This window comes from Podarcis filfolensis (assembly GCF_964270895.1).
Source record: "Podarcis filfolensis genome assembly, chromosome: 8".
NCBI lineage: Eukaryota > Metazoa > Chordata > Lepidosauria > Squamata > Lacertidae > Podarcis > Podarcis filfolensis.
In genome coordinates this window covers 60,549,085-60,570,466 of record NC_139611.1, presented here as the reverse complement: position 1 = coordinate 60,570,466, position 21,382 = coordinate 60,549,085, and the positions used below count along the sequence as shown (strand labels likewise).

General features: G+C 43.5%; 1 protein-coding gene across 1 annotated transcript; it reads right to left on the bottom strand.

Annotated features, from left to right (window-relative positions):
- Positions 1 to 10,591: 10,591 nt before the first annotated feature.
- On the bottom strand, positions 10,592 to 13,887 carry LOC310768176 (gap junction beta-5 protein-like; the record flags this gene model as incomplete). The annotated part of the gene is made up of 2 exons (XM_083625919.1): positions 13,737 to 13,887; positions 10,592 to 11,350 (listed from the first exon to the last, which is right to left on the bottom strand). The coding sequence occupies exon 2, from the start codon at positions 11,318 to 11,320 to the stop codon at positions 10,592 to 10,594; it is 729 nt and encodes a 242-aa protein (XP_083482045.1). The 5' UTR covers positions 11,321 to 11,350; positions 13,737 to 13,887.
- Positions 13,888 to 21,382: the final 7,495 nt, after the last annotated feature.

The window sequence follows — 21,382 nt, the reverse complement described above, 5'->3', positions numbered from 1 at the left end:
AGACAAAATCGTGGAGGTTAAGACTATCAACGTATCTTTCAAACTTAAACCTTATGACAATACAAAACATAAGAAATTTCTTCCCTGAGCGAATTCTAACCACCATGTTGGAGTTGTCCTGAAATGCTTCAGAAGCTGTGTCACTGTAGAGTAACAAAGGTGGGGAGTGGCTTCCCCCCCTAACGTAGCAGCCCCCCACATGGTACTCTTTAATAATATAATGTATGGAGCACTGGGGGAAAATTCACAGCAGTGATCTGAAGCCACTTGTAGATGCATCAGGGAGAAAAAGGTTAAAATGCAGTTGAATGTAATGAAAAACAGGGTCCAGGGTGTCAGGTGGGCCCTCCCATAGTGCTTTGGCTCTGACAACTCCTGCCACTGCTAGATTTGACTACGTGCAAAAACCAGGCAGGAACCTTTACCTATTTCTCAAATGCCCTGGTGCAAATTTGCTGACACATTCCCAGACATAATTTCACGTATACCTTCCTGTTCTTCACGGAAATCCAGAGCCAAATCCATGTGGGTAGAGATTGCTGAGGGAGGAGGTGGGAGTTAATTCTCCCTCAAAGGAATGTGGGTTTTTAATCCCTTTTTCATTTGCATCAAAGCCGGGAGGAACGCTGGCAATGTGCAGGGAGTTGGTACAGAGTGTTTTGCACAAAGCACTGGAATTAAGTGCAGAGATCAGATTAGATTAAAGAGAGGTTTTGACCTTAGAATTGAGATGGGGAGGGAGGAAGGCAAGGTGGAAGGAGAAGCAGAAGGAAGAAAGGGAAGGAGGAAATAAATAAATAAGAAATCGGAGACAGAGTGGGAAGGAGCTAGGAAAGAATGAAGAATTACTGAAAAAAGTAAATTACATACCATTGCAGGATTTTCACAACAGTACTTAATTATATTATTATAATATTATATATTATAATAGTCATATGGCACTTAAGATGTGGTTCAGGCATACATGTTTATCATGCACTGGTGGACATCTTGTGATAGTGAGTTCCAGCAGTTAATTATGCGCTGTGCAAAGAACTAGGGAAGGAGTGGGCAACCCTTTTCCTGTTGATGGGCTGTATCAGGGTTGATCTGCCATGGCCAGATGTTGGCAGTGTGGGCAGAATCAAAAACAAAACTTGTTCTGGATTAACTAATTTGAAATCAAGACTGCGCTGTCAGAATGTTCACCATGGCTACCTCAAATTTGAATTCCCAGTTGTTCCTGTGGTGCAATGGGTCAGTGTGTCTGGCACAGAATGTTAGTGGTTGAAGCCCACCAAGCATTGCAGGGGGATGGACTAAATGACCCTCAGGGTCCCTTCCAACTCTACAGTTCTTTGATTCTACACAGGTCTATGCAGGTGTAAAATAGGTATAAGTAAAGGTAAAGGGACCCCTGACCATTAGGTCCAGTCGTGACCTAATTGTTTGCTAGGTGAGTGTTCACATAACGAGTCCATGATTTCCATTGTTTCCTATGGAAAGATTTTTAATGCGGGATTCACCTGCTCCCCCCCCGCTCTCTCCTTGGTTTCTTCCTGAAATGGCTGCAGCCAATCAGCAAAAGAGAAGCAAAGGAAAGAACTAATTTGCCCAATCTCTCTTGTTTCCTGATTTGTCCAATTTGTCCTGCTCTCTGATTTTCTCTTGGTTCTCTCTCTCTCTCTTGGTTTTGAACCTGGCCTTTGATCCTTTCTGAGTTGCTCCTCCCAAAGTGAGGTTACTTTCCATCTCCAGACTCCATCACAATCTTTTTCTAGAATGCCCTCTCCCCGTCTGCCTCCAAACTCACTGCCATTGGCTTTCTCATGCAGTCATCTTATATCGGTCTCAGCAGATTCCTCATGGTCTCTGATTCCTTTGGTGAAAGCAGGTCCTTTCATGAATAAGGTTCTTCTGTGGCACAAAATACTCATTGCAGGGGAACTGCAATGTCCCATTCCACCAGCAAGTACAATCCAATCCAAATCTTTATTACGGTCATAGACCAGCATAAGGTAAAAACACCTCCATGCAAGCACAAAACACAAGTACAAAAGCGAGTACAAAATATTTAAGTATCTGTTCTGCTTGTGGTCTCTAGGCATAAATTTGGGAGCCTGCTTGGATTTCTCCATCTTCTGTACTATATTCAATCTGTCTGCATCCATTCTGGCCATCCAGCAAGCCTGTCAAAATTGAATGCCACTGGTGCAGAGACTCATTCCATTTTAGGTTTCATTCCTTTGAGCTATGCCAGAGCCTTCCTTCCTCCCTCGATCCTCTGTGACTTCTGGCACCATGTTTAATGAATGCCAGAGACTGCGGTAGATTAATAGTAGCTCTCTTATTGTCTAAAAGTGACTTTACACAGCCCTAAGGAACTCATGAATGCAGACCTTACTTCTGCTTCAGTCCTAGTTTCACATTTCATGCCATACCATATAAAGCCTTGCCTCTCTATTCAGGCTGGCATGCATGCCCTCCAATATTCATTCCTCAGATGAAAATAGGGACATTTCTCAATCCCCCCACAACATGCCGATTTCTCAGCATTTTAGTGCACATTTCGCATAATATACATGTTTCATTTTTACATGATAAACACATTTTTGCAAGCATTCCCCCCCAATGTAATGTATTTTTGTATGCTATTTTCATTAACATGTATACATTTACATGCACACTTTCTTCAAATGTGCACTTTTTGGGTTGGAGAACAGTATCACAAAGCTGACACAGGTGTGAATTTTGAAGGATAGCTGCAATGTTTTGGGAAGAGTGAATTAGGTAGATTTACATTAAGATGTCAAACAAACCAAATTTCTCCCCCATCCCTTGGGCAGGCAGAAGAGAAGAGGCAATGGCGGGGGGGTGGGGGTGGAGGAGGGGGGAGGGTTGCATCTGAAGATGCTTAAGGAGTTGAATCTTTGTGATTTTTTTGTACACAACAAGCTGATTTGCATCTGATCGGAACAACCAGGTTCTGTCTCGTATACCAGACACTGTCTAGCTAAATTTTATGTTTCTGCGAATGTTATGACACACCTCTTGTCAGTTTAAATGTAGGCTTGCCATACATCAGGAAAATTCCTGAAATGTCTTGGTTTTCGGGTGTAAAAATGGCATGGGGGGAATTTTTGCTGAACTGGCAAAAGGTCAGGGAAAACCCGGATGTATGGCAGAAACAGCTCCAAAAGCTTAAAATCACTATTTTTTTGGGAGGTCTGAACAATTTGGGTTTGTTCCCAGAAAAGGCTCAACAGTTTTGGGATCCTCCTAAAAAAAAGCTCAAGAACTTTGCGGGTGTCAGAAAATGTATCAAAATGGACATGTAAATATATACTTAAGGATGGGGGATAAATTCAGTTCAGTTGTCACTTATAGGCAAACAATATAATTCACATTTTGCAAAACAACGAGAACCGAAACAAGAACCAGAACCTTTTGTGAATTTTGCAATGCACTTTTCCAGCCAACTTTAGTTATTTAGCTATTTAGTTCACAACAGTAATACCTTGTTCATGAAGATATTTTTAAACCAATGTTTCTTTTTTTAAAAAAATCAAAGCAGTTCACACCTTCTTGATGGCAATGGAACTGGAAAGTGGTTTAAAAATGCATAGATTGTATCTGTGAAAATGACATACAAAAATGCATTATATTCAGGAAAATGTGTATATTAGGAAAAATTGCATATGCACATACAAATATGTGTAAATTGGGAGAAATTTGATTAAAATGAGGACTTAAAAAAATTGCAAGCTGATGTGGAAAAATGGAGAACTGAACATAAAATGGAAAAAAAAAATCAAAAATCAAGAGAAACCCAGTTGCAGTTTTGCCCTGCACTTTAAATATTTTTATGAGGAGTATTTGTTTTAATTCTCAGATTAGTGTGGAAATGGAACAGAACGGAGTTATGGGAGATGTATGAAAGAGGCAGATTTGCCCATCTCTGCTCCAGTCACCTTTGAGTCTCATCATCTCTTTGCTTGAGGTTTGTCTGCTGACTCAGAGCAAAGTGAGACAGGGAAAAGGACATCCAATTGTTTACCAGAAATGAGTCGTTACTCACTGACCCACCTTGCATGCAGGGAAAGTTCAGCATGCCATATTTTCTGTGGCAATTTTTTTGTCAAATGATGCAACAAGAGGAAAGTGCGAAAACTTCATTTAACTTCATGCAGCCCTTAGAACACCTGCACTCAAATTGACCGGTGCTCTGAAATTCAGTTTAGGGATTCCTCAGAACGGTTTCCTTTTCTTACATCCATTTATAAAACACTCTTATTTCCCATCATCGTTGCTGTGCATTCACACAGATAGAGACTGTCCCTTTGTGGCTAGTGGGCCAAGAGATTACATTCCCCTTCAACCAGGCCTTTGGCTGATTAATATTCTACAGCCTTTTAAATGTGTTTGTGGGAGGGGGCTTATTGTTTTGTTGTTTTTGTTTGTGCTTTTACCTTGTATTTTTATATTGTGAACTGCCCTGAGATATCGTGATGAAGGGTGGTATATAAATTTAACAACTACAAAGCGAGCTTGGTAGCTAGATAGACACGAAGTACAAGTAGATAAATAGGTACCGCTCCGGCAGGAAGGTAAATAGCGTTTCCGTGTACTGCTCTGGTTCGCCAGAAGCGGCTTAGTCATGCTGGCCACATGACCCGGAAGCTGTGCGCCAGCTCCCTTGGCCAGTAAAGCATGATGAGTGTCGCAACCCCAGAGTCGTCCGCGCCTGGACCTAATGGTCAGGGGTCCCTTTACCTTTACCTAAGATGGAACAAGGTTGTTTTCTGCTGCTCTGGAGGGTAGTACCTGAACCAATGGATTCAAATTACAGAAAAAGAGATTACAATTAAACATTTTTTTAAAAAATATTTTTATTGAGTTTTACAAATAATTTCCGAAAATCATATCACATACTTTTTTATCTTATACAATGTTTTCGGACTTCCATCAACCGCATCTGAAGATTTTTCAGTCTTTATCACTTAATCTACATTTCTTAATTTCTCTATTACTTTTAATTGTCCTTTACAAATAACTCTCTTCATAATCTTCTCTGCAATATTTCGCATAATCCTCCTTACAAAACTTCTTGCAGTCCTACTAGCGTAATCTGTTTATTACAATTGCTTTTCAAATAGTTCATATATTTACTCCAGTCCTCTGAGAATCCCTGGTCCCGCAGGTTTCTGATCCTTCCTGTCATTTTATCTAATTCTGCATAGTCCATTAATTTCGTCTGCCATTCTTCTTTTGTCGGCAATTCTTCTTGTTTCCATTTCTGTGCCACAATTAAACATTAGAAATAACCTTCTGACAGTAAGAGCCATTTGATAGTAAAATGGACTCCCTGGGAAAATGGTGGACCTTCCTTCAGTGGAGGTTTTTAAATAGCAGTTGGATGGCCATCTGTTAGAGATTCTTTAGCTGTGACTCCTTTTTTATTGTCTGGATGCTTTGAACTAGGTTATCTTTCTACTCCTTCTTCTTCTCCATTTCTTTAATTTTGACAAAGTAATAATCATAAATAAATAAGAATAAAAATGAGCACACAACCCGCCCCCTGAGACCATTCCATTGTAACTAACCAACCTCCCAAAATTTCAACACCTCTTGTGATGGTTTGACCCCTTTCCGTTTTAACAGTACAAATTCTACAAATACCTTCCATATCTCCTCAAAATCATTTCTGCTGCATATCCCCCGTCTTACCTTAATGGCATATTAACATTTATCATTAATAGCTATACTCGCACACCTCTTTATACCATTCTTCCATTTTATATTCACCTTGCCCCTTCCACTTCCTAGCTATAATAACTCGTGCAGCTGTCAATGAAGAATCAGGGGTGGGTGGGAAAGGCCTTGTCTGTAAGCAAGTCCTTCATAGCCTGTGAACTTTCCACCCCATCGTAAATTGATAATACAGTGGACACTCGGGTTGCGAACGTGATCCGTGCGGGATGCACGTTCGCAACCTGCAGCGTTCACAACTTGTGCATGCGCGGGTTGCGATTCAGCGCTTCTGCGCATGCGTGACCCCCGAAACGCAGAAGAAACCCGTTCCAGTACTTCCGGGTTTCGGCGGATCCGTAACCTGAAGAAACGCAACCTGAAGCATCTGTAACCCGAGGCATGACTGTAATGCTACCTCTGGACTTTTTAGCTGTGACTCCTGCACAGCAGGGGACTGGGGTAGATGACCCTGGCGGTCCCTTCCAACTCTAGAACTCTATGACTCTGACAACAGAGTCTGGCCTGTTCTGGAAGGGCTCTTGTTATGTTTTTTTGTTTCTACTCTGTATCCTAGTTGCATTGCTGAAGCTTCCTGGTTTCAGAATCTACTGTGGGTAGTTTTTGTTTTTCTGCTGTCTTTAAAGAAAATCCTCGAAATAATCCCCAAGTGCATTCCACCCCCCCTTCTTTTACATGCATGCGATTCTGCCAGAGATTTTTTTCCAGGTGGTTGCCAGCCACTTACTCATGATGAATGGATTAGGCATGTACCCCACCCCTGTTGTAAAGTTGTAACCTGGCACACGCATCGCGTCCCTCGGTCTGCTCTAGGCTGACGTACGTGCATTTTGATCCTTTCCCTCCCTTCTGAAGGCGAAATGCTGAGCATATTTTTCCCATCGCAAGGAAATGCATTTGGCAGGTTTTGTAATGTAATCATTTTGGGGGGCTGGGGGAAGAGAACGTCTCTAATAACCCTTCTTCCAATTTTCTGCATTGCAGTCTCTCAAAGGTGGGAATTGGCTGAAACTCTGCATTTAATCCTCAGAACAGGTTTGTCCAGGGCAGCTGGGAAAGAGCAAATGCAGCCAATTAGCTCTTTATGTAACCTGAGCACGTTTCAGTAATTCAGCCTGTCTTAACACGACTTAAATACACCAAGGCAATGAGCAGGCATTTCATTAAGAATACACTGGGCCATGGTGGTTTTCATAAGCCCCATCCATCTCGCTCTTGTCACGTCCAATCGGTTCATTAACTAAGAGATGAAATATAGGCAGGGAGAGGACAGCCACCAACACTTTAAAGACCTGCCATCCCGATCCATAAAGTATTGGATTTCTGTTTGGCCAGGGGTGGCCCTGGTCAATTCTTTGGACAAGGTGGACGTGGGTCTAACAGAGCAGGCTTGTACCATTCACTACCAACCATACTGGCCCAGCCATTCGGAAGAGAAGGGAGAGCAGGGTGGGCTCCCTCTCCTTCAGGCACAGGAAGGAGGGCTGCAAATTATAATGAGCGCCCACTTTGCAAAGAATGGAATGCAACTGCATGATGTGAAAGAAGGGCAAATTCGAGCTACTGCTGTCCCTGCTGCAAGGCCTTTCCCCACCTGGCCTAGGGGGTGGAGTCCAGACTCACCTTGAACATCTAAAGGAGGCTCCTGAGAGGCCGGAGGGACATTGCTGGAACAACTCTTGGGTTGTGGCAACTGGCTAAAATGTTTTAAAATGTTTTAAACAGTTCTAATTTTGGTTCCTCTGTTTTGTTTTTGCCGGGTTGGTGTTGGTTAAATGTTTAGTTGGGACTGGCAGTTATTTTAATTTGGGTATAATTGTAAACTGTTTCTTCTTCTTCTTCTTCTTCTTCTTCTTCTTCTTCTTCTTCTTCTTCTTCTTCTTCTTCTTCTTCTTCTTCTTTTCTATTGATTCATTGATTTATTTGTTGTCTGTGTTTGGAAACCTATGTAGAGAAGTTTGCATTAGGCAAGAGAGGTTTGACCCATTGCTGCAAACCCAAGTGATCTCTCACAGCGGGTTGATGAAACCTAAGAAATCAGCATTTAAGTCAGTCAATAGAACCACCACCACCAGCAGCAGTGGCTCAGCTCAGCATTGCTGAACAAGCAAGTTGCTTAGGATCTCTCTCTGGGACCAGCGACAGGAAAGTTTATTGAACTGTATTAAGGACTAAAGATAAGACTGGATTCCATTGCTTGTTAAAGAACAATGTACTACTTTGTATTTTGTAATGTTTATTTGTAAACTGTTTTAAGACTGTTCTGCTGTTAAGCTTTGCAACTCTCTCTCTCTCTTTTTTGTAGTGGGGAGTGTTCATTTCTTCTCTGCACAAGGTCCAGATCAGGGATTCTTCTTGCAGCAACTCTTAACAGAAAGAGGTGTAGCTTTTCCTTTCTTTACACCCCCTTCTTGCCCCCTCCCCCCACCAAAAGGGGGCAAAAGATACTTCAGAAGCTCAGTTTGCCTCCCCTTCTCTCTCATCACAGTTACTGGGGTTGCTCCCAACTCTTCAGACCTGCTTTCCAAGGGATTTTTCCCGTATTTGCTTGTAATCAACTTTCCACACTTCAACTCAGGCGATGTCCTCCACTGCTGGAGGCAGAAATTCTCCTGAGTACCAGTTGCTGGAAATCGCAGGAGGGGAGGTTGTCTTGTTCTTGGGTTTTCCACAGGCATCTAGTTGGCCAGTGTGGGAACAGGATATAGGACCAGCAGAGCCACTGGTCACTTCTTACGCCAAAGAACCTGTAGTCTACCAACCAGTTCTGTCTAAACATGGGGATCTGCAAGGAAACCATCCAGACCAGCAAGGAATATTCTCAAGTGAAATGGCCTAGAGCAGATAAGGTGATAGTCTCTGACCCCCAGCCCAGTTAGACTCAAATACAAGGCTGTCTCTCACCTGACTTGAGTCTAACACCTTCAAGCACTAAACAGCAACATCATCATTTAGGATTCCCTGAATCCTTCAACTCCCCTCCACCCTTCCATGGTTACCATTATCAAGCTTCTCCCCCCTCCGTTTCACTTATTTTCTCCATTTTTTAAATCGTCCATTTACCATAGTCTTTTGTACATTACAAGCATTACTCAAATTCTGCCAAAGTTTTTAGTTGTTTACAGTGTTCTCTTAAATACATTATAAATTTTCCCCATTCCTTCTTGAAATTCTTCTCTTCCTGGTTTCTGATTTTCCTGGTCAATTTTGCTATTTCGGTGTAGTCCCTCATCTTCATCAGCCATTTGTCTCTGGTCGGGATTTTATCTTCTTTCCATCTCTGGGCCAGTAGTATCTGTGCTACTGTCGTCGCATACATAAATAGTCATTTCTGCTCCTTTGGAATGCAAGCCAATATTTTATGCTTGCATTCTCCACCAGTTCATCTGAGCTTGGAGCTTTGTCTTTATAAATTTAAATCAGGGGTTGGGGAACCCTTTTCAACCTGAAGGTCACATTCCCTTCTGAGCCACCTTCCAAGGGCCACGTGACAATGGTGGGCAGAGCCAGAAACAAAAAGAGGTGGAGTGGTAAATGAAAAGTTTGCTTTTCTCCATAAAGCCAGCTTCTACCTAGGGTTGCCATATTTCAAGCAGTGGAAATCTGGACAGAAAAGTTGTTGAGCTTTTTTTTGGCTTCACTACACCCTCTTCCCCCCATGTTTCTGTTCTCTTTTGATTACTTATCCCCATCTAAACCAGGGGTGTCATACTATGTGCTGTACACTTTCTTAGTTGTCTGATGGCAGCAATTTGTTTCCTCAACAGTCCAGTTACTTTATACATTTTTTTCTCTGCTTCAACATGCTGATGGGTAGCCCTTAAAAAATATTTGGGCAATGATCATGTTTTGAAATATCTTCCCAATACTTTCTGGGAGGCACATGCAGAGGCACATGCATGTATTCATGATGACCACGTGGAGTGAAATTTTACCACACTCTCACCGCACAAGCAAAGCTCTCCAAGGAAAAAAGATGGTTATGAAAATATGTGCAGACATCTGTCAATCATTAGCGACCACTTACACACTTTGAGGAATGATTTCAAAAGATTAGAAAACATCAAAATGTATCTTGCCTGATGTCGACTACAAAGAAGCCCACAAGAGACCCAGGAAAGAAATAAGCAGTTGATGGCAGCACACCAAGCGTTGCCTCTTAGAGACAGACTTCACTATCTGCTTACTCTACTATAATTGATACACTTGTGGCTAATATGAAGAGGAGAGGGGAAGGGCACTAAAAAGCATAAGCCCGATTTTCTTTTCTACATGATATCTGATGAGAAAATTCCCAAGGTTCCCAAAAGCTAGTTGACTCATACATACCCTGTTGGCTTGAACAGGAATCTCTGTGGAGAACTAAGGCAGTTCCACTGTTCTACGTGTGCAAAGTTTAATGAAACAAGAAAAATGAAATTCAGTCACACTGAGCTTCATGAAAGGTGGAGTACAATGTGTATTTCCAAATGTAGATATCACCCCATGCATTTTTCTAACTTTGATTATTGCCAGCTGCTTGGCAAAATGCTCTTTTTCTGAGCTGAGACGAATAAAAAACATCTGAGACAACAACATTTGTATCAGGACAGACATGATTCATTTTCCCTGCTGTGTACAGAAGCGGACATACTTTGTGGAGTCAGCATCTGTAAAATTTTCCAGAATTTTTGCAGTTAGAAAAATCTAGAAAGAAGCTGTCTTAGTTTTGAGAAATAAGACTTTATTTTGAAGTATGAGGGGGAGACCCCCCGCACACCATAATATTTTCAGTGCTTAGAGCCTCTAAATGACTTAATCCAGCCGTGAGGATTCCCCACTCTTGATATAGATCCAATTAGTCTCACTGACTTGTTAATGGGAGTGGTTGTCCTGTGTTATTGAAATGTAATGTGAGCTTCTGTCTCAGGTTTGCTGATGCTGCAGGCTTCTTGCAACTCTTGCTTACAAGGTAGGCCATCTCACAGAGGTTGAGAATGACACATAGCATGGCAGTGGCTACCATGAAATAAGTGAAGAGCTTCTTCTCTGTAGGCCGAGCAATGAAACAGTCAACCACGTTGGGACAGGGAACCACAGCACACTTCACCACCCTTGGAAGATCAAAGTTGGGATATAGGCGGTGGAAGATGTAGAGGAAGGTGAGATCCACAGTTGCCTTGGCAAGGAGGCTGAGTAGGTAGGTCCACCACAGGCCTCCACACTTCTTCCCGGGGTTGGGGTACTGTGGATGGAAGCGCCCTCTTGCCCCTTCCAGGCACTTCTGCTCCTTGGTTTCCCGATAGGCCACATGCATGAGGACGAAAAGAGAAGGGCATGTCACCAGGATAAGCTGGAAGGCCCAGAAACGTATGTGAGAGATGGGAAAGGACTGGTTATAGCAGACATTGGTGCAGCCAGGCTGACGTGTGTTGCACATGAAGTCCTGCTGGTCATCGGACCAGACATGCTCAGCTGCCACTGAGTAGACAAGGAAACGGAAGATGAAGACCACCGTGAGCCACACACGCCCCAGACCTGTGGAATACTTGTTCACACCACTCACAAGTTCTTGGAATGAAGCCCAGTTCATTTTCTCAACTTGAGGCTAGGGCGACAAGAGCTGGAAAAGGAAACAAATGAAACAGGAATGAGTCGGATGGCTTTGATTGAAGCCCTGCAAGCTCGCACCATGTATGTGTTGGAAGTGCAACAGCAGAGATCACCCTGTTTGTAACTTAAGGGTTAATTCTGTAACCAGTAAACCAGCTAACCAAGATGAGGTAATCTGAGCTAGAAGTGGTTCCAGTACTGCTTGCATCGCTGTCTCCAGAAGGTGGTGCTTGTGGGGGGGGGATGCTACTCTTCCCCCTCCAATGTGAGGTGCCACAGGGGTCAGTTTTATTCCCATGGTGTTTAACATCTACATGCTGAGCGGGGTCATCTGGGGATTTGGAATTCATTGTCATCAATATGTAGATGGCATGCAACCCCATTTCTTCTTTACACTGGCAGGTGTGGCAGTGGATGTGATAGACAGGTGACTGGCCTTGGGGATGGACTGGATGAGGGCTACTTTGGGGGACACTGTTATAATAGTGGAGACCAATGGCTCTGACTTATATCGAGGCAGCTTCTGCATATAATAGTGGACGGCTCAATCCCTGGCATCTCCAGGTGAGGGTGGGAAAAAGGCTTGCCTGGAACCCTGGAGAGCTACTGCCAGTCAGTGCAGATAATATTGAGTTAGATAAACCAATGGTTCTGACTTATATCGAGGCAGCTTCCTAAGTTCATAGGGTCATGCCAGGGTGATGCTGCTGCCCCTGGGCTTTCATCTAGGCTAGGATTGGTAACTGGATGGTCCTTATCTTCCACACACCAGCCAATCACCTGATAGCAACACAGAATCAGGTAACCTGTTTTTGCCTGTGGCGTTTGAAATCAACCTGTGTGGCCAAAGGCATCATGCTTTGCCAGTCCCAGCAATCTTGCAAAGCCCCATGCACCCGTGCTTTGCAGGCCTTGTGCAGCTGTTCCTCAGGAACTGCAGGTGCAAGACTGCTTTGGACTCAGCCACATCTTCATGTGTCCCCCTTTGAAAGCTGCTACCTGCTCCATATATCAGGCATAAGGCAGGTGGGTGTGCCTGAGCCAAAATGGTCTGGTGGGTCAAATGGGGTCCATAGGTTGGAGGTTCACTGCTACTTTTCTAGGTCCAAATACCTGGTGGACCAGAGTTATCCTTTGGCAATTTGGCCTTTGCAAAACAACAGGTAGTGGTCACTAAAGCAAATAGTGTTCTTATCCATCTTTAAAAGGGTCAGTTTCTCCGAAGTGAGCTGCTGCTTGTCCCAGTTTGTTTAGCTCACTTAGCCCCTCCAGGTCTTTGCACAACCTGCAAATCCATGTGTTTAACAAATTGGGTGTATCTTCCTGGGAAAATAAGAACATGACTCACCTGGAGTGTTGCCTCCAGGCGCAGTAGAAAGATGCACCCAGGCAACTTGATCTAGCATGACAGTCACAGTTTGGGTGCAAAAAAGAATCTCATGAGGAAAACAGAAGGAAACACCTTCCTTTCCCCTTTGTACATAGACAGGTGGATAGCAGGGTTGATTATACTGACCTACCAGCTGCATTACCCTGAAGGGGTGGAACAAGGCAACTGGAACAAAGTGGGGTCGGAAGTTACTCTTTTGCCCTAATCCTCTCTGCTGTGGAAAACTGAGAGCAACTGGACCTCTGATCTGCTGGGAGAATGAGGCACACCCTCTTCGGTATCAATAAAATGATCTTTATGTGCAACAGGGAACTACAAAACAAGAAGGAGGAACTTCCAGGGCTGAGAAGAGTCTGTCTGTTAGATTATTATTATTTAGTGTGTTTCTATCCCGCCTTTCTCCTAAGCTGGGATTCAAGATGCCTTACAACATTTAAAAACAACATTATAAAATGCGAAGTGATAAAAACAATCAGTTAAAAACAAGAATTAAAATACATCAAAAGATGTTTAGAACCAACAATTAAAACAGAGTTTTCCCAAAGGGATCCCATCTAGTTCTGCATTCTGTTCTCTCGGTGGCCAGATAGATGCCCCAATAAAAGCCCACAAGGGAGGAGGTGGGAGCAGGCTCAGGGAACGCCTAAATTTAAAAAGGGGAGAAAAACACATTCTTGATGGGGAGGTGGGACCAAAACAGCAAAATGAGGACTGGGCATGCTCAGTGACCATGCAATGCTGATTGACAATTGTGTGGTGTGTGTGTGTGTGGGGGGGGCAATATGGAGAACTGAGTGGGAGAAGAATGAGATGGAGCTGCTGCAATTTGGAGCAGGGAGCACTCCCCACTCCAACAGGGTATACTTATTTATTGCCAAAATCCCCGTTTTAAAATGCATGTTCCCGCTGATCTGCAAAATTAAGCGCTCCATAGGCATTCTTAGGTTACCCTGCAGCAAAATTCAAAAAGTGCTTAGCACAGGGAAGGAAGAAACCCGACTCTTACCTGAAGGCAGAACATTTTGCTGACTCCGGATCACTTTCCCTATGAACGTGACTGTCCCCAAGTCTCCTCTGACTTTGATGACGGAGTGGCAGGGCGTCTTGACATTGGGTGTGCCTCTGGCTCCTGCCAGTGGGCTCAATGACCCATTGTAATGCTCATGGTTCACAAAACAGAGAAAACAAATTAAACTGACAAGTTATTTCTTTTGGGGGATGGCCCAGGTTCAAGCTTTAGTGAGGAAATGCTGGTCCCCATCTTTTCTTTTTTTAATGCATTTTTATTAAAGATTTTCTTGATTTGCAAAAGTATGTGGAATGTCTCTCTCTTGTTTTTCCCCCCATGTAACATTTTTACAAATCACTTTCATTTGTTGAGACATTAGGAAGAAAAGGGGGAAAGAGGTGGGGGTGGGGAAGGATGGGGTGGGGTGGGGTGGGGTGATGATGTTTCTATTTTACTTAATATATGTAGGGTTTGGTGTCAGCGTTGCTTGTGCAGGTTCTTTGCTGTTCACTTGTGCTTCTTTTGTGGTGAGAGATGTTGGGGTTGGCTTAGGGTGTGGTTGTTCATTTGTGGTTGGTTGTGGTGGTCTTGTTTTCATGTGTGAGTAGGGTGGGTGGGCGTTTTGGATCGGGTTAGCCACTGGTCCCCATCTTTGATTGCTGGCTTTGGAGAAAGAAGGATGGTGGCCTTGAACCAGAGACTTACTTTCAGCACACAAGGGGACGATGCATGATGCAGTTGTCTTGCCGCATCAAAGCCCACCTGGGTCTTGCCCGTACCTGCAGGAGAGACTACCTGGGGACCCCACCTGTGAGTTCCATCACAGAACGAAGGTGTGATTGAAATGCAATGCATCCATAAAATATTCCGTGGGACTTGTTATTTGCATTTTATTGAACATTTTCTTTCATTCTGTGTTTATAAACCTTCCCCCACTTTGACTCCCTTGTGTTCTAGCTTATGCTACCTTGTTGTGTGATCAGCATTCAGAAACCACAGGTGTCCTGCAGCATGGATGGGGAACCTCAGACTTGTGGGTCAAATGCGGCCCTCCATGCCTCACAAAACTCCCCAAACCCCACCCCTCTGTGACTTTGCTTCTCACCTCAGGCGTTTTTTGCCTGGTTGGAATATGTCCTTGAACTCTTCTTAATGCCTCTTTCATGTCTGGATGGAGGACAGAGATTGGTATGTGAGCCTGTACATAGAAATTAGCCTACTGCACAATGGTAACATTTCTTTACATTTAGAACACCATTGTATATTTATATTATTCTATATTATTAAAAAAAACTTTGAATATTTCTATCTTTTTTTTTAAAAAAAATACATTTCTCGGTTCCTGCCCACTGTTGTCTCTGGCCCCACCCACCATTGGGATGTGGCCCTCGAAAAGTGACCAAGATGGGAATGTGGCCCCCAGACTGGAAAAGGTTCTCCACCCTTTTATTACAAAGTACAGCATCAGGAGATAAGATGCGACATGGGGGACATGCAGGGAGAAACCAGCATTTCACTCCCAACCAGCATTTATAGAAATAATGTAATAACGGAAGGACAAATCAGTGTGAAGCAAATAATAATAATAATAATAATAATAATAATAATAATAATAATAATAGTAATAATAATAAATAAGGAAAGATAAGAAAGAAGGCAATGACTTAAAATTAAATTGATTTTATTTTGAATTCTCACTCACATTTGGATATGGATACCTGTGTCTAAAAATCCAAAATTTTGAACACCAGCATTTATTTATTTTTAAGATTAGAGTTATATTTTCCAGTTTGGAATATATACTTGCTTTTCATCTGTTCTCCTTCTCTCACACTGATGATGCATTTTCCAGGTTCCAAAGCCATTTGTCCCATTTGTGTTTAAATTGTCAAGGACTGATATTAATCAAGAAGGGCTTGGACTCAATAATCTTTTGAAGCGCTCACAGACGTTTCGCAGATTTGATAGTAGATAATTTTAATGACTTGCTTATAGCACAGAATATTATAACTTGTGTTTATAAAATATAATTAGCCGTGTAGATTGAAATTTGGAATTTTCAATCTTCCTTTCTTTTGCTCCTCACATGTAACGCTTATTTGATTCTTGGATTTCTGCTGCTCCGTATGAATCTTGAATCAAGTTCCTGCCACTTAATAATTTGCTGAGCTGATAATTTTAATTGCATCTCTTGGATTAAAAACATAAGTGGCTTGCCCAGTGCAGGAAGGCGGGGGATTGAAATGCCAGCATCCCAGCAGTCTTATCAGAGCGAGAGGGGAAGATTCATAGCTTCTTTCTGACCAGAGACCTGAGCATGGTACACGTACACCACTTGCTGACTCACCCTTCTCCAGGTAAGAAGCAGTAAACCTGCTTCAGGGAAACTCGTGTTTGACTCTACTGGGTGAACCACTTCTAATTTATGTTTACAAACTTATTTTCCCTTACGTCATTTTTTTTAAAAAGAAAAACATTCACAGTTGGGTTTAAGATTTCTTTTTTGATCTGATGTTCTTTCTCAAAGTGCCCCTTTTATAGAGAGAAGCACATTATTTTCTCTTACGTTTACTCCTGTGGACTTGAAGGTACATTGAAGGCACATCTTCCTAGCAACAGCACCATATCTGGAATCCTTCCTCCAAGGAACTCAGGGCAGCATACACAGCCACCCCCTACATTTCATCAGCTCAACAACCCAGTGAGGTAGGTTAGGCTGTGTGTGTGTGTGTGTGTGAGAGAGAGAGAGAGAGAGAGAGAGCGCAAGACAGAACAACAGAAGGTTCCAAGGCTCCTCAATAAGCTTAACAGTCATGGAATAAGATGACAGGTACACTTATGGATCAGTAACTGATTGTCATGCCTAATCCAGACTCAAGCCAGGATTACTCCTCTTTACCTGTTGTTGTTTAGTCATTTAGTCATGTCCGACTCTTCGTGACCCCATGGACCAGAGCACGCCAGGCACTCCTGTCTTCCGCAGTTTGGTCAAGCTCATGCTGGTAGCTTGGAGAACACTATCCAACCATCTCGTCCTCTGTCATCCCCTTCTCCTTGTGCCCTCCATCTTTCCCAACATCAGGGTCTTTTCCAGGGAGTCTTCTCTTCTCATGTGGTGGCCAAAGTATTGGAGCCTCAGCTTCATACCCCCAAATCCCGACTTCAGTGCTACCCCAGACACCTCCAGCATCTCAGAAGGAGCCATGCCAGGCCCATACGCAGCAGAAGATGTGAAGGACACGTGGACAAGGTTCCTGCCGCGCTTGGGGCAGCCAACTCACCTGTGGAATAACGGGGGGGGGGGTCAAATTACCTCCAAGTTCCAGGGAATGCAGGCACTAGAAGGTGCCGGTGCAGTTGGACAACCATTCTTAGAGGGAACATATACCTCATGGCACAGAAGAGCCAGGGTTTTCTGGTAGGGGTCACATGGTTGGAAGCGGGAGAACAAAGAATTTGGTAGCTGTTCATCCCAAGTGAGGGGGATGTGATCTAACTAAGCTTGGCAGGGCAGCTTACTTTATGGTTGCAACCCCTTCATGCGTTAATTAAACCTGTTGGTTATATGAGGCTGGGTATATCCCTCCAAATACTGTGCACAGTTCAGGTTGCTGCATCTCAGCCAAGATGCTGTAGAGCTGGAGAAGGTTCGGAAAATGATCAAGAGGCTGGAGCAACTCCCCCATGAGGAATGGTTACAATTTCTTACTCTAGAAAAAGAAGGTAAGTGGGGACATGATAGGGGCATATAAAATTCTGCAGTGTGGAGAAAGTGGATAGTCATCTCTTGTAATACTGGCTCCTGGAGTGAACAAAAGGACATAGTCCATAGCTGAACGATGGAATTTGCTTCCACAAGGGATAGTATTGACTTTAAAAGCTTAGACAAATCAATGGAGGAGGAAAGGGCTATCAAAGTCTATTAGACATGATGGTTAAGTTCTACTGCCACTATTGGAGGCAATATGCCTCTGAATACTACTTGGCCGGGATGCACAAGTGGGGAAGAGTACTACAGCACACAGTTCCTGCTTGTGGGCTTCTCACGGGAATCAGGTTGAGCACTGTGAGAGCAGGATCCTGTGAGAGCAGGATGTTGGACTTGGTGGGACTTTGGCCTGATCCAGCAGTGCTCTTCCTATGTTCCTAAGGTTACACAATGAACTTTGTGGCTCAGCTGAGATTTCCCTTTCCAGGGAAATCACAGGACTACAAAACTTTGGGCGATATCCAACTAAATCATACTCTGTGTTAAACCCATTAAAATCAACAGACTTAAGTCCATTGATTTTAACAGGTCTCATCAGAGTATGACAGATGGACCTGTTGAGGTAAGGGTGTTTTAGTGGGTTTGGAATTTATGTGGCTAGTGAGCGAGGGAAATCCTATTTTACGAGTTTTGATTTATCTGTTTTATTGTCAAATCGCTTCAGGATGTTTCATGGGTAATAATCTACAAATGAAATAACTAAGCAAATTAGAGAAAGGGTTGTAGCTCAGTAACAGAACATCTGCTTTACATGCAGAAGGCCCCAGGTTCAATCCGCAGCACCTCTAGGTATGGGGGAAGCACCCCCTACCCAAAACCATGGAGAGCTGCCAGTCAGTGTAGACAATTCTGAACTAGATGGACCAATTGTCTGACTCACTATAATATACCATTTTCAAAATATACCATTTTTAATTGTTTTATGTATTATTTAGTATTGTTTGTTTTCCTTTGGGATTGTTCATGATGGAAAGTGGTACATAAATGCTTTGAAGAAAGACAGGGAAACTTCCTGCCTAGCAAGTGGGTTAAGGCTCACAGTGTAATCCTTGTAATTATGATACAACGCTGTGTAGTGCACTTTGGCACACAGAAGATCCCAGGTTCAGTTCCCAGCATCTCCCTGCATGGCTGGAATTGAATGACTCCTTTCTGAGGGTATGGAAAACCACTGCCATTCACTTTGGACAGTTCTGGGCTACATGGCCCAGCAGACCATTATCAGACAACTTCTTGTAACATAGGAAGCTGCCTTATACCAAGTCAGACCCTTGGCCTATTTAGCACAGGGTTGTCCATAGCAGAAGGCTCTCCAGGGTTTCAGACTTGGGGACATTCCCAACTCTAGAGATACCATGGCTTGAACTTGGGATGTATTTCATGCTATGCATGTACAGAACCACTGAGCTATGGCCCCTTTCATAGGAATATAGCCTTATACTGAGTCAAACCCACTGGTCCATCTAGCTCAGTAATGTCTGTGCTGACTGGCAGCAGCTTTCCAGGGTTTCCGTCCCAGAATTTTTTGCAGCATGCCAGGGATAGATCTTGGGACCTTCTGCATGCAAAGCAGATGCTCTGCCACTGAGCTGTGGCCCTTCTGCTATTTTTCAAAAAATATTTTTTTAAATGATTTTTACAAATAATTTCCAAAAATCATAGAACATACTTTCTTATCTTATACAATGTTTTGGACTTCCATCAACCGCATCTGAAGATTTTTCAATCTTTATCACTTAATCTACATTTCTTAATTTCTCTATTACTTATCCTTAACTAATAACTCTCTTCATAATCTTCTCTACAATACTTCACATAATCCATGGCCCTTCTGCTATTAACCTGTTATGATGCGGTGACTTATACACTTTGAGTGGAAATACAGGATGGCATGTGAAAACAAACAAACAAACAAACAAACAAACAAACAAACCAAACCAACAAGGCAGCCTTGACACAGTAGATAGGCATCCATTTCCACTTTGGGAAAGCTGCTTCTTTCACAGGTAGCAACCGAGAAAGGGAGAACTGAGGTCAGTTTCTCAAGATGCCAAATGTGCCACAGGCTCACAAAAAGCAGGTGACAGGGGATCTGTGCCACCTACTTAATGACAATTACCCCATCAATAGCAGTTAATTAGCCACTGGAGAAGGTTGCAAAGGGGAGTGGTGGATTTTGCCACTGCTTGCAGAGTTCCAATCAAATTTGGAAGAAGGACTAAGTTGTGGCTCAACAAGAAGAACAAGACTCAAATGAGAAATGGCCAGGTGGAACTTTAGCATAAATGTTGTGCAAGAACTTGGCTGAGCCTTATGATGCCTCTTGCCCTGTTGCAAACTTGGTTCTTCTCCTGAACCAAGAGGGAAGCAAGGGCTGTATCCAGTGCTATTTCTCTTCAGAGGAGAAATTGAAATGAATGAACATGATTAAGCTAGGTCCATTCATTTCAATGAGATTGATAGCTCAGTTGGTAGAGAATCTCAGGGTTGTGGGTTTGAAGCCCACGTTGTGTGAAACAGTCCTGCATTGCAGGGGGTTGGACTAGGTGATCCTCATAGTCCCTTCCAACTCTACAATTCTATGGTTCTACTTTGAGTAAAACTTAGTCAGATGAAACCCCAAGAAGGCAAGGCAAGTGGTAGAGTGCATGCTTCACATGCAGAAGGTCCCAGATTTAGCATCTCCAGGTAGGGCTGGTAAAGATTCCTTCCTGCAAACCCAGAGGAGTGCCACCTATCAATGTGGACAAAACTGAGTAAGATGGACCAAGCATCTGACTTAGTCTGAGGCCACTTTCTATGTTCCTACATTTGGTTTTCCAGAACTCAAACATCCATTGCTCTTGTGTGTAATGAGGCCTGGGCAGCTTGCAAGCGCATCCCACCAAACGGAACACATCCTGCCAGTTGTGTATCACTGACTACCACAAGTTTGATGACCCCTTCTGAAGTTTTGGGTTGCCATTCTGCTGACTACCCCCACAACTGAAATGTGCATATTGTTCTTGAACTGCTGGAAATATCGGTTCATAGTGATTTCAGCCATTAATTATTTTATTGTAGATAACCAGACAGTACCACAACAAATTGGGGTGTTAGAGGAGCGGGTACTACCTCTGGTGGGGGACAACTTGTGCTCCTTCTGGGATAGTTCATCCACCATTGGCCCCCACCCTGCACTCAGCTCTCACCTGTGGCTCCCAGTAGTGCCAGCATGCGACAGTGGCCACACCCTGGGAAATGGCTTCGACTGGCTAGTTAAACCAGGTGAGGGTGGCCAGTGGGTCTCAAACCCTCGGTGAGTTAGGGACTTCCCCTGCATGCAAAGACAGGCTCTGGAGGATTGAGGGTTTGAGACCAATAGTGGGTCTAACGGTTAAGAAGGCAGTTTCTGCATGTGCTGCAGAGGGGAAGTGCAGAGCAGATGGGGCTCGTCAACCTGGGAAGGGAGCCCACCTTGGAGAAGGAAAACACTGATCCTAAACCTCCACTGCCTTCAAGGATATTTGCAGAAGAAGAAAAGGCTAAGGAGCAAATCGTACACAAATCCGGAGTGGAGTCCCTAAGACAGTTGGATGGCACCTTGTACACTTCCTTCTGGCAACTCCAGCAACCAAGCTGGTGTCAAACATATGGCTTTCCTTTCATTTGGACCATATCAGTGAGGCTGAGAGTGGGTTTTGTTGTCTGGGCAGCCCAGGACCTTCATACACACTGACCAAGCTTGCACCCCAGGGAGGTCACTTTGATGCTGCTAACGCAGTGGTTTGAATTCACGTCCAGAGGTGCACTCCATTGTCTCTTGTGACAGACGGATACCAACAACCACAACAGATTCAGAGGTTTTCTATATGTCAACTTAGCAAGAATTTTG